This window comes from Salpingoeca rosetta (assembly GCF_000188695.1).
Source record: "Salpingoeca rosetta unplaced genomic scaffold supercont1.28, whole genome shotgun sequence".
NCBI classification, from domain to species: domain Eukaryota; class Choanoflagellata; order Craspedida; family Salpingoecidae; genus Salpingoeca; species Salpingoeca rosetta.
In genome coordinates this window covers 660,486-676,305 of record NW_004754906.1, presented here as the reverse complement: position 1 = coordinate 676,305, position 15,820 = coordinate 660,486, and the positions used below count along the sequence as shown (strand labels likewise).

The following is a 15,820-nucleotide window of genomic DNA, read 5'->3' as shown; positions in this document are numbered from 1 at the left end:
GCAGACACGGGCACAGGCACAGGCAGACACGGGGCGTCCTCTGCTGCCAGCTTGCCGGTCAGTTCGTCAGTCATGCTTGGTCGACAGCTCGGCGTACACCAGCTGCACGATTAAAGGCGCATACACGTTCACAACGGGATCAGACAGGCACAAGCTATCGCCGTCGTCGTTATCATCATCATCGTCATCGTCGTCATCCATCAGCGTTGCGTAGACCTCTGCGTAGGCGGCAGCGAGGCGGTCTTCGCCAAGCCGCAGCTCCAGGAACTGCCGAAGCGCCTCCAGCCTCGTGAACATGCTGTCGTCGCTCTTCACGCCTTGCAGATGCAGCGTTGCGTCCCCAAGCATGAACTTGGCCACCTCCTCTTGCTCAGACGCTGTTGACCGGCTTGCATTCCTCGCGTCTTTGTTGTGGTGATGACCATGCCCTTGGTGCTGCTGCTGTTGCTGTTGTTGGTGTTGGCGTGCACCTTGCTCTTCAACGCACTCGACGTCCCCTCTCTCCTCTGTGGTCTCTTCTTCTTCCTCCTCATCCTCCACACCCCATTCCTCGTCGTCGGGTTCACAGCTCGTCAGTCGTTCGGTGTGCGGTGTCCGAAGGGTGACTTTTGCTCGGCCATCTTCCACAAGCTGCTGCTGGTGCTGGTGCTGGTGCTGGTGGTCATGCTGGGGCGACCTCTGCACTGGCTGGCCTGGCTGATGTTCGTGCTCCCGGTCGGGCACATCCTGGCGCTTGATCGGCGAAGGTGACAATGACGGTTCCGGCCTTGGTAGCTTCCGAACCGGTCGCCGCGTCTGGGCCGGCTGCACCTGTACCTGCTCCTTGCGCAGCTGGGCGTGTGGTGCGGCGGCCTTCTCCGCGATGGCTGCGCGCAGGTGGGGTCCGAGGGGAACATGGTCCATGTCGCACGCCTTGACGTATTTGAGAACATGCGGCTGCAGCACGTGCTGCTGGAGCAGGACGCTCGTGTCCCAGCGGCTGTCTGGCCGGACATCGAGGAGGTGGCGGACCAGGCGCCGCGTTGCCGCGGAGTAGCCCAGGCTCGGCTCCGGGTAGTGGCCGCCCATGATGCGCACCATCAGGCTGCTGATGCTGTGTGCACGGAACGCGTGCTTGAGTGTCAGCAGCTCATACAGCACGCACCCCAGCGCCCACGTGTCGCTCTTCTGCCCATACGGCATGGACATGCAAATCTCTGGCGAGAGATAGAACGGCGTGCCAACCAGAGTGCTCGCGTGCTGCTGCGTGTCTGTCAGCACCTTTGAGATGCCAAAGTCCCCCAGCTTGACGTGGTCCCTCGCTGACAAGAACACGTTCTGAGTGACATGCCAGTGGCACATAGTGTGTGCAAGCGGGCCGATGAGGCGTGGTGAGGCGTGGTGAGGCGGTGCATAATGTCACTCTGCGAGATGAACACGAGGCACGAGTGACAGAATAACCGGGGAGAGGGCCGCATGAACCAAACCCACGTCATATCACAACACACACACACACACAGACACACACAGACACACACAGACACACACACACACACGCATACACACGCATACACAGAACGAAAGGTGCCTTTGAGTTACCAAAGACTGTCGTGTGTGCCCGCACCTGGCTTTTGAGGTCTCTGTGCAGAATGTTCTTTCGATGTAGATATGCAAGCGCGAGCGTGAGCTGGGTGAGGTAATCCAGCACCTTGGCCTCCGGAAACAAGCCCTGCGCTCGCTGCTTTGCGATGCGAGCGGAAAGATCGCCACCTGCCGCATATTCCATGCAGATGCACAACATGCCGTTGTGGCAAAAGGCGTCGCGGTATCGCACAATGTACGGGTGTCGCAGCTGCTGCAGCACCATTACCTCGTTCACGGCTGCCTTGCGTGCACCCTCGTCCAGCAAGCGCACCGCAATCTCCTTCATCACATACTGCGAGAGCGATGTCTTACGCTGCACGAGCCACGCCTTGCCAAACGACCCAGACCCCACCAGCCGTACGCGCCGGTACCCGTTGACGTCCTCCGATGCCATCCCTTCGGCTTCTCGCTCGCACTTGGCGTGGTTCATGCTGCTCACTTGCACCGTCAGCTGCACCAAAATGAACACTTGCTGCGACCAAATCCTTCGGTTCCACTGGCATCCACATCACCGTGTCGCCATACGCATGCCACCCTCGACTATGGAACAGTGACTCCATTGTTCACCAACGTCCATGAATCCAAAGGCTTCAGCCTTTCAGCTGGCAGCATGTCCACTCGTGCGTGAACAGATGGTAATTCATTTTTGTTTTGTCAGTCCCATTTGGGTTGTCTATGGTGGATGGGCTTTAACAAGACGGAAGAAAAGCCGTTTAACGCACGTGCTGATGATGCATGAAGAAGATGATGATGAGGAGGAGGGGGATGAGTCCAAGGCAATGTGTAACCCGTCAAAATGCAACAATCATCAATCAGAAAGCATGAAAGGTGGTGGTGGTGAGGTGAAAAAGCAAGCTGAGAAGCGAGCGGAAGCACAATGATAGCCGAGACGCAACCAGAGTTGAGGAGGGGGAAGGAGGAAGGGTGCATGGCACCATTGCACGGTGACACAATGAAACGATAACACCAGGCCATCCTCATTTCCGCACGGGACACACATCCATGTAGTTGTAACCGCCTTCCTGCTCTTCCGGCAGCACAATGCCAGCCAGCATCTCATCGTCGAAATATGGGTGCACTGTGAAAATAATGTGGCGTGAGTCAACAGTGGAGGGTGATACAGGAATGAGTGATGGAATGTGCCCTGTCGGCTCGCCAATGGCTTGTTTGGCATTGCTGGTGTGCAGCCAAGCAAACACAGCAGGCTGGACCGGCGTGTGCACCCAACTTACCACACACACACACACACACACATACACACCGATAAACACAGGCACACACACAGAGAGACATAGACACACACAGACACACACAGACAAACACACACATACACACCGATGAACACAGGCACACACACAGAGAGACATAGACACACACAGACACACACAGACAAACACACACATACACACCGATGAACACAGGCACACACACACAGAAACACACAGACAAACATACACACACACACACAGGTACACAAAGCACCCACCAACGTAATACGCGATGAGCTTGGGAACAGTGTTGAAGAGGGCCGAGGAATAAGTGCCGATTCGATACTGCGTCTGGCCAGGAGCCGTGCTGTCCGGGCCACCCTGCAGTGGAAAACCAAACGCAGCGCGGGAAAAATACGTGCATCAGGCCAAGATTGGGGGGGGGGATCATGGTGGAAGCCACAAACAGCCCAAGACGCCAACAACCCAGCAATCACGCCTGCGTGCAACTGTATCTAGGAGCTGCAGGGCCGCACAGACTGTTTCGCATTGCGCACATGTGCAGCATACACAGACACAAACACAGAGCATTTTACACAGACACACATGCACGCAGAAAGTCACACAGACACTCACACACGCACACACGCACACACACAGACAGATACACACACACACACACAGATACACACACACACATCCACAAATAAACGCCGCACATGGACACACGCGCAGAGCCGTACCCAAGATGGGAGGATGAGCATGTGGTCGACGTTCCCGTTCTTGCGCTTGACGGAGATGGCGTACTTGCCGGTGTCGGAGGACGGGCGCACGACGAACGTGCCCACTGGCGCCGCTTGCAGCTCGTCAACCGCCTCTCGTCTGCCGTACGGGGCTGCACGGAACCACGGCTGCTTGGGCATTGCCCCGCGAAGACACCGTGTGAGAGGAGGGGGACAGCGTGAGAGGAAGGGGACGCGCGGTGGAAAGGGAGGGATTACGAAAGGAGAACGTGCGGGTGCACTTACATCGGCTGCCAGGTGCTTTCAAACACTGCACAGGACGAGCGAAGAAGAGCAGATGTAAAGCAGTGCACATGTTTGCACACGTGTGCCTGCAGAAGCGCGCACGCAAACAAACAAACAAACACACGCACACACACATGCACACACACACACACACCTGCTTCTTCAGCAAGCTCTGTTGGTTATTCAGCCAAGACGGCGACACGGCTGCCATCGCACACAGACAGAATGCGAGCACATGTGACGGGAAGTGGCAATGAAACAATCAGAGCAACAGCAATCACAGCCACAGACAGCAATCACAGCGACACAGAGAACACAACCACTGGAATTTGCAACGCAGAGAAGCATGTTCATCGCATGTGAACGCATCAACGCATCTAATTCATTTCAGCATTTCATTTACACACGCACACAAACAACCAACACAAATACGCACAACCAACCCACGCACCCATGTATTGGTCCTGTCCCGGCACTTCGACGTCCATGTACTGGTCAGCGGTGTACTGGCCATCTGGGTGAATCTCAAAGTAGGAGCCAAGGGCAGCTTCGTTGAAGCCATCCATGGCATGGAGCAAGTCCAGATGCTGCTTCGTCAACGTGTCCATCGTGGCTGGTGTGGGTGGCTGGTTGTGTCTGACGTGAGAGTGTGTTGAGTTGGATGACGAGTGCGCTCGGCAGCGTCCCCCGGCCAGATCGACATGTTGCGACACCACAAAGTGTAGAAGGTGACGAATTTCAGCCGCGAATTTCCAAACCGTCTTTCCCAACCAACCAACAGGCTTCACACTCATCAACCACCAGCACCACCACATCAACCACACTGCCAACAACCTCTGTTGCTGCCAGCAGCAAGGCACAAACACCACCACGTCGCTCTTTGCTGTCGTGTGGCTCGTACCACGCTTGGCAGGTGTTGCAAAAGCAGCAGCATCAGCAGCTACAGCTTCAGCAGTGGGTGAAAAAGTGATACCGGACCAGGATTCACCGTATTTGGCGGGAAGAAGCAGATTCACGACAAGCACGTTCACAGCCCCCATCCCGCTCGCTGCACAGCCTGCACCACAAGCGCCATCACAAACACAGTCCACAAGTGCAAGAGTGCCTCTGTTCAAGAGAATCATGAGTGGGTTGAGCGCTACCACTAGCGCGGTGCACTCGCCCATAGCTAGTCACCAGCAGCGACAACACCAAGCGCTGCTCACACCAACGAGGAGCTTGGCGGCTTCACCAAAGGCCACCACACCGCTGTCGCCCTTATCGGCATCCCACCGCGGCTACCGTTCAAAGGCAGCAACACACAAGGGATCACTCACACCAACACACCTGCAGCACATGCACAGCAAGATACCATCCTTGTGCGTGCCCCACCGCAACCGATCTCCGCGCCTCCGACCAACAAATCTGTCGCCCAGGATGCAGTCGCACCGGCATGTCGCTTCATCAATATCCACTGATCGACCACCGTCCAGGTGCTCCACACCAAGCTCCAGCGACAAGTGGGTGTCGCCTGCACCCAGCAGCAACAAACGCAGCAGCGCCAGATGCCGTGAGGTCCTCATGCCACGCAATGGCAACAACCACTCTACCGGCAAACAGCGCAGACGGCGCAGCAGGTCTGTGTTCGTGTACACTGAAAACATGGACTATGCCAACAGATGCGCTGTGTATTGTTTGTGTATGTGTGTGTATATGTGTATGTGTGCGTGCGTGCTTGCTTGTATTTGAGTGGGCTGCAGCTCCCTTGTCCTTACCACCCTCCATGTCTTATTCCCATCGCGTCTCATACTCGGATGCTCCGATGACAGGACACCACCCTCAAAGGCGAAATCACCTGGAAGTGGCCGCATTGTGCAGCTTTGTGCGTTGCACCGGCACTTGTCCGTTTTGTGCTTGCTCTCTCACCAACGTCTGATGTCGGAGTCTTGCATCTTGCAGCTGACCTTTACATATAAGGCACCCATCACTATCACCTGCATGCTCACCACCGCCACCATCACCATCACGACCACCAACAACGACAACATCAACACCATCATCATCACTCATGCATGTTTGGTGCACAGGCCCCGAGCGCCGTCGTGCCCTGCGCCTGGCCATGGAGCGACAAGGTGCAGCGAAGGAGCTGATGGCCGTATTTGAGCAGTTCATGTGCGATCCAGCATCACCAGCGCATCGCCAGTCCCTCAATGGCACCAAGCAATTCGAGGTGAGGCATTGTTGGCTGGCGTCTGGCGTGAGAGAGAGAGAGGGGGGGGGGTTTGTGTTGTTGTTTGCTGCTCGTGCTATTATTTACATACGAATGCGTACCGGCGCATGGTTGCCCGCAATCACACGCAAGCAAACATATGCACACACGCTCATCCACCCATCTCCACTCACCCATGCACACCCACACCCACACAACCACACACACACACACACACACACACACACACACACACACACACGATACAATACACATACCGCAGCACTGCAAAGACAAGTTTGATCAGCGCCTTCGTCAGTTCCAAGCGCTGGGTCTCGTGGAGAAGGAGAACAGCAAGCCTGCGCGCCGGCGTGCCAAGCGGATTTCCACCACCAGCAACACCACCACCAGCATGAACAGTAGTATGAGCAGCAGTGTGAACGCCAGTGTGCATGCAACCCCAAGGGTATTTCGGCCCTCATCTTCTCAGTATCGCGACACCAGCGTGGACAGTAGCAGCCTTACGGACACAGCCAGCTGCCGGGACACAGACATGGAGGATGAAGGGGGTGTGGCAACAGCAAACTCCTCCATCATGACATCCACCACCATGAACGACTCGGAGTGGGTGGACATTACAAATGATGGCGAGGAGGTCATGACACCTCAACCCCGCAGGCTTCGCAGAAAGGTCCGTGAAAATGTGTGCGTTTGCGTGTGTGCGTTTGCGTGTATGCGTGTATGCGTGAATGCGTGTATGCGTGTACATATGTCTGTTCACGTGTTCGTTGACTTCCTTATTCAATGAGTTGTTTTTGTGTGTGTGTGTGATTGCGTGCGTGCTTGCGTGTGCTGTTGAGCTGCGCACTTCTTAAGATTTCTCTCGTTGTACGCTACGTTCTACCTACAATCAGACGCCATCGTCCGTTTCCTTGCTATGCTTCATGCTTGCATGCGTGCACCACACGGCGTCTGCTCATTCATTTCACCCATCATGCTGTTGCCCCTGTTGTCACCACCACAGCGCTCCTCGCCATCCACCTCCAGTCTGCGTCGACTGCTTGAAGACAGCCGCAATCTCGTCAGCCAGATCCGCGCGGTAAGCGACACATCGTGCATGCGGCCTGTGGTGATGCCATGGTGGTGGTGGTGATGTTAGGATTCATTTTGTTGTCGTGATGATGGTGGCTGGCTCCATGTCCTCTCAACATCATCAGCACCACCATCAGCAGCATTGCGTGCCTTTACTCCAGTCGCTATCCTCACGCAAGAACATGCGCAACACACGCACACAATGCACCCGTACGCGTAATACACACACGAATAACATTATGCCCAGGCAACAACAGCGGAACAGAATCCCACGCCCAAGTCCGAGAGCAAAGACCGAATGGCGGCGTTGCAGACGGCAAATTCACAGCTGAGGCGTGATGTGTGCACATTGCGCGAGACAATTGAGGAGCAGAAGGAAGAGATGCGTGCACGGGATTGCACCATTAGCAGCTTGCAGGTGCAGCTCAACAACACGGAGCGCGCAGTGGCAGCCGTGCACGACCGCTACGCTCAGGACACGGCCCGCCTCAGAGACAGCATGCAGACACTCAGCGATGCGCTCGCGACAGCACGAAAGCAATCGCAGCTGGAGGTGGAGGAATTGCTCAACGAGCATGACGCCCAGCATTCATACATGAAGGAAGAGGTGATGGCGCTACGCGACCACAACAAGGAGCTTGCCGCTGCCCTGTGTGAGATGCAGGCGGAGATGGAGACTGCCGTTGCAGCGCTGACGTCGGCAGATGAGTCTGTGGAGGGCGAGCAAGAGGGCGCTCCAGGGACAGAAGCAAGCAGCAGCAGCAGCGGCGGTGACCAGGGCGACGCAACGACGCATATGCGCCGTCTCTGTGCTGAGTTGCAGCTGCTGGTGAAGGAGAGCGTTGCCCAACGGCGCACGCTCAGTACACGCTGCAATGACTTAGTGGAGCAGGTGGAGAGGGTCAAGGTGGAGGTGGAGACGACCACAGCCAGTCTCTCCGCACAGCTGCAGCAGGACATGAGCAGCGCACAACGTCAGCACCAGCAAGAACTCGATACTGTCAAGCAAGAGCACCGGAACCAATTGGCTGCACTCGAGGCTGAGTTTTCCACCCGCATGCAACAGCTGAACGAGAAGCACCAAACCGCCCTGAGCAGCGTCCAGAACGCCCACGCACAGAAACTGACGGCCGCTGTTCGCAAGCAGGAGCAGCTTCACGCTGAACGCGAGCAGCGACTGAGGGAAATGGTCGACAAGGCCACTGCGCAGCTGCACGCTGTCACCGCGCGTCAAGATCAAGACCTACAGGTGTTGGAGGAGAATCACCAAGGCGCGATGCGCGTGTTGGCTGCAGAGCACACGTGCGAGCTGCACGCACGGACAGGTGCGCTGCAGAGGGATGTGCAGACTCAGCTGAGGGAGCAGTCTGAAGCACACCAGCGGGAGATGAGCGCGGCGAGCGAAACGCATGCGCTCCAGCTTGCAGAGACGAAAGCAGCGTGCGAAAGGAAGCTCGAGACAGCACTTGCGGAGCACAGGCGAGAGCTGGACATGAACAAAGTGGAGAAGGCACGGCAGCTTGATGCGATGGAGACAGGGTTTGCTGCACAGCAGGCCGACCTGGAGGAGAAGCATGCACAGCAACTTGCACACTTGACGCATGAGTATGAAGAACGCATTACCCGTGAGACCGACGCGCACACAGGGATGATCAGACAGCAGCAACGCAAGCACGAGCAAGAGGTGTGCAGTCTCAAGGAAGAACACGCGGCAGAAATCAGCAGTTTGGCGTCACGGTATGATGAAAAGACAGTGGGTATCCTTGAAGAGCACGAAAGACAACTTGCTGGTATGAAGGCTGAGCACGCGCAGCAGCTGGAGAAGAAGGATGCTGAGCACGCACAGCATGTCAACTGCATCAAGGCTGAGCATGCACAGCAGCTTGAGAAGAAGGATGCTGAGCATGCACAGCATGTCGACACCATCAAGGCTGAGCATGCACAGCAGCTTGAGCAGAAGGATGCTGAGCACGTACAGCAGCTGGAGCAGAAGGATGCTGAGCACGCACAGCATGTCAACTGCATCAAGGCTGAGCATGCGCAAGAGCTTGAGCAGAAGGAGACCGAGCACGCACAGCAGCTTGAGCAGAAAGACGCTGAGCACGCACAGCAGCTTGAGCAGAAGGACGCTGAGCACGCACAGCAGCTTGAGCAGAAGGACGCTGAGCACGCACAGCATGTCAGCTGCATCAAGGCTGAGCATGCGCAAGAGCTTGAGAAGAAGGAGACCGAGCACGCACAGCATGTCAACTGCATCAAGGTTGAGCACGCACAGCAGCTTGAGCAAAAGGATGCTGAGCACGCACAGCAGCTGGAGCAGAAGGATGCTGAGCACGCACAGCATGTCAACTGCATCAAGGCTGAGCATGCGCAAGAGCTTGAGCAGAAGGAAGCTGAGCACGCACAGCAGCTTGAGCAGAAGGACGCCGAGCACGCACAGCATGTCAACTGCATCAAGGCTGAGCATGCGCAAGAGCTTGAGCAGAAGGAAGCTGAGCACGCACAGCAGCTTGAGAAGAAGATGGCTGAGCACGCACAGCAGCTTGAGAAGAAGGACGCTGAGCACGCACAGCAGCTTGACAGCATCAAGACCGAGCACGCACAGCAGCTTGAGAAGAAGGATGCTGAGCACGCACAGCATGTGGACACCATCAAGGCTGAGCATGCGCAAGAGCTTGAGCAGAAGGATGCTGAGCATGCGCAGGAGCTTGAGAAGAAAGATGCTGAGCACGCACAGCAGCTTGAGCAGAAGGAAGCTGAGCACGCACAGCAGCTTGAGCAGAAGGACGCTGAGCACGCACAGCATGTCAGCTGCATCAAGGCTGAGCACGTACACCAGCTTGAGCAGAAGGACGCTGAGCACGCACAGCAGCTTGAGCAGAAGGACGCTGAGCACGCACAGCATGTCAACTGCATCAAGGCTGAGCATGCGCAAGAGCTTGAGAAGAAGGAGACCGAGCACGCACAGCAGCTTGAGCAGAAGGACGCTGAGCACGCACAGCATGTCAGCTGCATCAAGGCTGAGCACGCACAGCAGCTTGACAGCATCAAGGCTGAGCATGCGCAAGAGGTCAACAACATCAAGGCTGAGCACGCACACCATGTGGACAACATCAAGGCTGAGCACGTACAGCAGCTTGAGAAGAAGGGTGCTGAGCACGCACAGCAGCTTGAGCAGAAGGAGACTGAGCATGCGCAGCAGCTTGAGCAGAAGGATGCTGAGCATGCGCAGCAGCTTGAGAAGAAGGATGCTGAGCACGCACAGCAGCTTGAGCAGAAGATGGCTGAGCATGCACAGCATGTGGACAGCATCAAGGCTGAGCATGCGCAAGAGCTTGAGTACAAGGAAGCTGAGCATGCACAGCATGTCGACTGCATCAAGGCTGAGCACGTACAGCAGCTTGAGCAAAAGGATGCTGAGCACGCACAGCATGTCGACTGCATCAAGACCGGGCATGCGCAAGAGCTTGAGCAGAAGATGGCTGAGCATGCGCAGGAGCTTGAGCACAAGGATGCTGAGCACGCACAGCAGCTTGAGCAGAAGGACGCTGAGCACGCACAGCATGTCAACTGCATCAAGGCTGAGCATGCGCAGCAGCTGGAGCAGAAGGAGACTGAGCACGCACAGCAGCTTGACAGCATCAAGACCGAGCACGTACAGCAGCTTGACAGCATCAAGGCTGAGCATGCGCAAGAGGTCAACAACATCAAGGCTGAGCACGCACACCATGTGGACAACATCAAGGCTGAGCATGCACAGCAGCTTGAGCAGAAGGATGCTGAGCACGTACAGCAAGTCGACACCATCAAGGCTGAGCACGCACACCATGTGGATAGCATCAAGGCTGAGCACAATGCAACCGTGCAAGCGCTTGATCAGGAAGCAATTGTGCTTCGCGTGCGAATCGAAGAGCTTTCCAGTGCTATTAAGGCGAGCAATGCTCGCTTGCAAGCACTGAGTTCAAGACACCAAGACGAACTTGCAGAAGCACACGCTCAGGCAGACAAAGCACTCGATTCCACTGCGTCTGCGCTGCGTGCTGAATATGAGGCGAAGCACACGGCCGCAGAGGCCGCGCTTGTAGAGCAACGCCAAGCACAAGGTAATGATCTGCGCAGTCCATCATGCGTATTTGGCGAGTTGCGATGATGTGCTTGATGCCAGCAATGCGTAAGGTTGTACCATTCATTGTTGAGTTTGTTGTCGTGTTGCGTTTGACCTGCTGTTTTTGTAGTTGCTCGTGTTCGCGAAGCATTTGAACAGGTGCGACAGTGGATGACCAATCTGAGGCAAGAGGTCAACTCTGAACTCGGTGATCACGCGGACAGCATGCAGCAACTGCAGCAAGCCGTGTCACGCTCGTCTTCTGTTGCTGTTGCCGCTGAGGCGTACAAGAACCAGCTTGTCACGCAACTTGCGGAGGTGTGCAAGGAGCTGCAGCAGGAGAAAGTGGCGGGGAAACGGTGCAAGGCCAGCCTTGAGACGGCACAGAAGGAGCTGGGCGAACTGCAGCAGAACCAACTCATTCTCGAGCGGGTATGAGACGACTGTGTGGACTGGAGTCCGAGTACATATGCGTGTGTGTGTGTGTGTGCGTGCGTGCGTGTGTGCATGTGTACATGTCTACATGTGCACATGAACCTGCTCTTCATGCTCTTGGGATTGGTGGGAGTGAACCGTTGCATTTCTGCGATAGCTTACGGATGTCCTTGTTTGACTCAACCTTGTTTGCTTTGCTGTGTGCAGGTGTACTTTGCAAACCTTGTGCTCGCCTTGCGCATCAACTATGAGAAGGAGAACCCGGGCAAGCTTGCACCCGTCAGTACACTCGATGTTTGTTATTGTTTGCCAGTTGAGGGAAGCAATGTGCTTTGCGTCCTGTTGTCTATTGCTGCCGTTGTATGAGTTTGAGTGTGTGCTTGCTTTCAATCATGCTTTCGCTGATGCTCACTCTTTGTTGCTTGGTCCTGCGCTTGCCGTGTTCATGCTATTGTTGCTGCCGGTGTTCAGAATGCAAGTGTGGCAGAGCTGTTTGCGCGTGCAAGATCCCACAATGTCTCCTTCCTTGAGTGGCCCGTGTGGATTTCAAAGCAGGTGTGGGGCGAGCACAAGGCGGAGGCCTGAGAGTGTGCTTGTGTTTTCTGCCCTCTTTGAGCCATTGCTGTGCCGTGTATGCGTGCGTTACACGATGTGAGAGCAGGCGCGGGCGTGAGTGTGTTCTAGTGAAAGGGGCGGGCAGAGGAAGAGACCAGAAAGCCAGACAGTAGCAGTCACGGCCAGCCATTGTGCGAGTCGAAGTTGTTGTTGTTGTTTTTGTTGTTGTTGTTGTTGTTGTTGTTTTTGTTGTTGTTGTTGTTGTTGTTGTTGTTGTTGGTGGTGGTGGTGGCTGTCGTTGTGTGAGTTGCGATGGTAGTTGTAGTTGCCCTTGATTGGTGTGATCGATGTGATTGATTGGTTGATTGAGCATTGTCTCTCTGTTCTGTTGTGTTACACGACTTTGCGTGTTGTTCCTTGGTACGGCCAGCTCGGACTTCCGTACACTCGAAATAAACTTGACACTAGCTTCATCCAGCCCGCGAGCAAGACAAAGCCGCGCCACGGGAGAGAACCACAAGCCAATGAGATGCACACATACTGTTGCATAGGATGAGATAGACAGACAGACAGACAGACAGACAGACAGACACACGCACGAGCGTCACGGTGCTGGAAGCATCTGAAGAAAGGAAGGGGACCTGAGAAGGTGACCATGGTCGATTAAGCGCCAAAGGAAACGCATTGGCCGGGCATCCAGATCTGTCTTCTCGCATCGAAGGCGTCCAAGGCACACGTAGTCCTGGCCAGGCAGCCGGCAGAACAGCAGCACACACTCGTCAACCAAACTCCGAACAACATCACCATCTACTTCATAATGCCGGTAATCAATCTGGCGGTGGTGGTCGTTCCCGTCGTCGTATGTGTGTTCGTAGGCAGTGTCGTAATCAGCATCTGCTGTGCTGCTGGCGCAATCGTGGCTGTTGTGTGGCAGTGAGCTGAGTACCTCAGCATTCGTTGTGACTGTCGCTTGAGTTGCTGTGTTGCCTTGCTTCTCAGTAGCGAAAACGGGACCATTGGGCGGGAGAATGGGCATCTGGCCATACTGCAGCAGCTTCACAATCACGGGCGTCGTTGGCTTCTGCACATGTTGTGTGTGTGTGTGTGTGTGAGTGAGTGGGTGTGTGAGTGAGTGAGTGTGTGCGTGTGTGTGTGTGAGTGCGTGAGTGCGTGAGTGAGTGGGTGTGTGAGTGAGTGAGTGTGTGTGTGAGTGTGTGAGTGTGTGAGTGAGTGAGTGAGTGAGTGAGTGAGTGAGTGAGTGAGTGAGTGAGTGAGTGAGTGAGTGAGTGTGTATGTATGTATGTATGTGGGTGAGCGTGTAAATGTGTTAGTGTGTGTGTGCGGGGTTGTACGTGCTTGTGTGTGTGTCTGTAGGCTATGGCTTCGAGGGCGTGACTAGCATTACCTGGGTTGGTTGTGCGAACCACGTAAGCATCCGGCCGCCGTCGAGAAACACGTTGTCGTACCTGCGAAGTCCAGATTGCAGACATCAACGACACTGCGGTAGGCATAACTCACCCATACACAGACACAGACACACAGACACAGACACACAGACACACAGACACACGTATGTACGGCCTCACCCTGAGGGGTTGATGTTGACAAAGAGGAAGACGGCGTTTGCCCATTCCTGGATGCCGCTCATGCGGTTGAAGGTGACGCTGTGCGGAGCAGCGGCAAGCTCCATTACAGCCCGCTTCACCTGCACAGGGATGAGTGATGATCGCACGTGGTATGGCACGGAGACGCGTGTCATCACACACGCACAAGTCGATACACAGGCAAACAGTGAGACGGAGAGACACATGCAGCACACCCATACATACACCCACCCACCCACAGACACCCACAGACGTACACACAGACACCCACAGACGTACACACAGACACCCACAGACGTACACACACACACACACACACACACACACACACACACACACACACACACACACACACACATACACACACACATACACACACACACAGACACACACAAACACACCTGTCCGCCGATGCGTGGAATGGAGCGACCGAGATGCTGCAAGACCATGCGCTCCACGTTGGCGCGTAACTGCTTACAGGACACCCGCCCATACTTGGCGTTGGCGATGGCGCTGTGTGCTGCACTCCGTGCTTGCTGCTCAGTCTTGGCAGTGGCGCTGGCGTCGTCGGATGTGTAGTGGGGCGGCCGCTTTGACCAGAACTTGGCCTGTGCATCTGCATCCTCGGCGCTGTTGTCTGCCTGCACACACGTCCACAGGTCAACATGAGACACGTATCGTAGAGAAGAGGAGATGGATGTGGCTTGAACGCACACAGACAGACAGCCACACAGACACACAGCCACACAGACACAGACACACACACACACACACACACACACACACACACACACACCTGCTCGTGGCGGCGCTTGGACGACGTCGGCGCCCGAGGAACAGATGGCTCCTTGAGGCTGGGCCGGTGCTTGAGCTGTGCCAGTCGCTGGGAGCGGCGTCGTGGTAGCTGTGGGGCTGGCGGCTTCTTACCCGCTTCTTTCTGCTGCGACGACGACGAGGACCCTGTTGTGCTTGCTGTCGTTGTGGTGGAAGCACTGGCGGAGCCTGTCGTGAGCGAGGGCGACGAGAGCAGGTCGAGGGCCTGCAGCTTCTCCAAGTTGCGCCGGATGTTCTCCTGGCGTAGGCGCTCGTACTCCGACACGCCGCTCTCCTGCTCGCCGCCCATGCTTTGTGCGCGCGCGTGTGTTCAGTGGTTGGATATGGGAGCAGCGTGTTCACACACAAGTCGTGTTTAATGGCGGAGTAAGTGCGACAACCGAACACCATGTGGCCTTATGGTTAGAGTAACAAGCCCCCTCCATGCTCCAAGCACATCCTGCGTGGGGCGCGCGAGAGGAGAGGAGGCGAGAAAGAATAGCAAAGCAGGGAGGCAGGGAGGGCAGCGGTATCGGCTGGTCGAGGGCGAGGGAGTGAGCGGGCGAGGGTGTAAGAGGAGAGGTGGGGAAGCTAGACGGAGGGTGGCGCGCTCATAGAGTCGTGCGTGGTTGGCTATTGCGACTTGCGTTGCTGCTGCTGCTGCTGCTCCAGTGTTCGCTTCTCTTCCAACTCAAGCTGCCGTCGCAGCTCCATCTGCTGTTCCTGCTCAATCCTGTTGAGCCGCTTGCGCTCCTGTCGTTCCATATCCTTGATGACCCCCTCATGCAACGCCTGTGCACAAGCAGCGCAATGAGAGCGGGCAGCACGGTGAGCGCTGTGGGCAGTGCGGCCAAAGGTGGTCACAGGACTCCAGCAAGCTGTAATCACATTGACACACACGCACATGCACACACACGCACATGCACACACATGCACACACATGCAGACACGTGCACACCAGCCACTGCCGCCGCCTGTCCCCCGCATCATCACGCACCTCGCGCTCCTTGTTCTGGTTGAGGTGGACAAAGGCGATCATCCCCGTGGAGAAGACGATAGAGGCAGCAAGCGCCCACCACGCGCGCCGCCGCTTCCCAGCAACAGAAAGCACAGCCATCTTGCTTTGTGGTTGTGTGTTGTTGTTGGATATGGGAAGAGAAAGAATGACG

General features: G+C 55.9%; 5 protein-coding genes across 5 annotated transcripts in view; 1 reads left to right on the top strand and 4 right to left on the bottom strand.

The window, feature by feature from the left end:
• Window positions 1–66: 66 nt before the first annotated feature.
• PTSG_09423 (NEK/NEK1 protein kinase) lies at window positions 67–2,053 on the bottom strand (the record flags this gene model as incomplete). Its single annotated transcript, XM_004989623.1, has 2 exons — window positions 67–1,317; window positions 1,604–2,053. 2 exons carry the CDS (start codon window positions 2,051–2,053, stop codon window positions 67–69), a joined length of 1,701 nt encoding a protein of 566 aa, XP_004989680.1.
• Window positions 2,054–2,244: 191 nt separating this feature from the next.
• PTSG_09422 (uncharacterized protein) lies at window positions 2,245–4,569 on the bottom strand. The gene is made up of 5 exons (XM_004989622.1): window positions 4,311–4,569; window positions 4,014–4,063; window positions 3,575–3,742; window positions 3,110–3,212; window positions 2,245–2,701 (listed from the first exon to the last, which is right to left on the bottom strand). The coding sequence occupies exons 1-5, from the start codon at window positions 4,465–4,467 to the stop codon at window positions 2,601–2,603; spliced, it is 579 nt and encodes a 192-aa protein (XP_004989679.1). The 5' UTR covers window positions 4,468–4,569; the 3' UTR covers window positions 2,245–2,600.
• Window positions 4,570–4,620: 51 nt separating this feature from the next.
• On the top strand, window positions 4,621–12,407 carry PTSG_09421 (histidine-rich protein). The gene is made up of 9 exons (XM_004989621.1): window positions 4,621–5,475; window positions 5,668–5,720; window positions 5,926–6,068; window positions 6,331–6,738; window positions 7,072–7,146; window positions 7,387–11,242; window positions 11,375–11,676; window positions 11,887–11,958; window positions 12,151–12,407. The coding sequence occupies exons 1-9, from the start codon at window positions 4,982–4,984 to the stop codon at window positions 12,262–12,264; spliced, it is 5,517 nt and encodes a 1,838-aa protein (XP_004989678.1). The 5' UTR covers window positions 4,621–4,981; the 3' UTR covers window positions 12,265–12,407.
• A 391-nt stretch (window positions 12,408–12,798) lies between these two features.
• On the bottom strand, window positions 12,799–15,031 carry PTSG_12881 (uncharacterized protein). Its single transcript, XM_004989620.1, has 5 exons — window positions 14,635–15,031; window positions 14,240–14,479; window positions 13,821–13,939; window positions 13,640–13,700; window positions 12,799–13,315 (listed from the first exon to the last, which is right to left on the bottom strand). The coding sequence occupies exons 1-5, from the start codon at window positions 14,959–14,961 to the stop codon at window positions 12,839–12,841; spliced, it is 1,224 nt and encodes a 407-aa protein (XP_004989677.1). The 5' UTR covers window positions 14,962–15,031; the 3' UTR covers window positions 12,799–12,838.
• The window catches only part of PTSG_12880 (uncharacterized protein), an 855-nt gene continuing 22 nt past the window's right edge, over window positions 14,988–15,820 (bottom strand). Inside the window, exons 1-2 of the mRNA XM_004989619.1 lie at window positions 15,649–15,820; window positions 14,988–15,443 (exon numbers count right to left, since the gene is read on the bottom strand). The exon at window positions 15,649–15,820 is cut by the window's right edge and continues 22 nt beyond it. Of these exons, the coding sequence (XP_004989676.1) occupies window positions 15,285–15,443; window positions 15,649–15,768 (279 nt within the window). The 5' untranslated portion in view covers window positions 15,769–15,820 and the 3' untranslated portion in view covers window positions 14,988–15,284. The remainder of the gene's footprint in view (window positions 15,444–15,648) is intronic.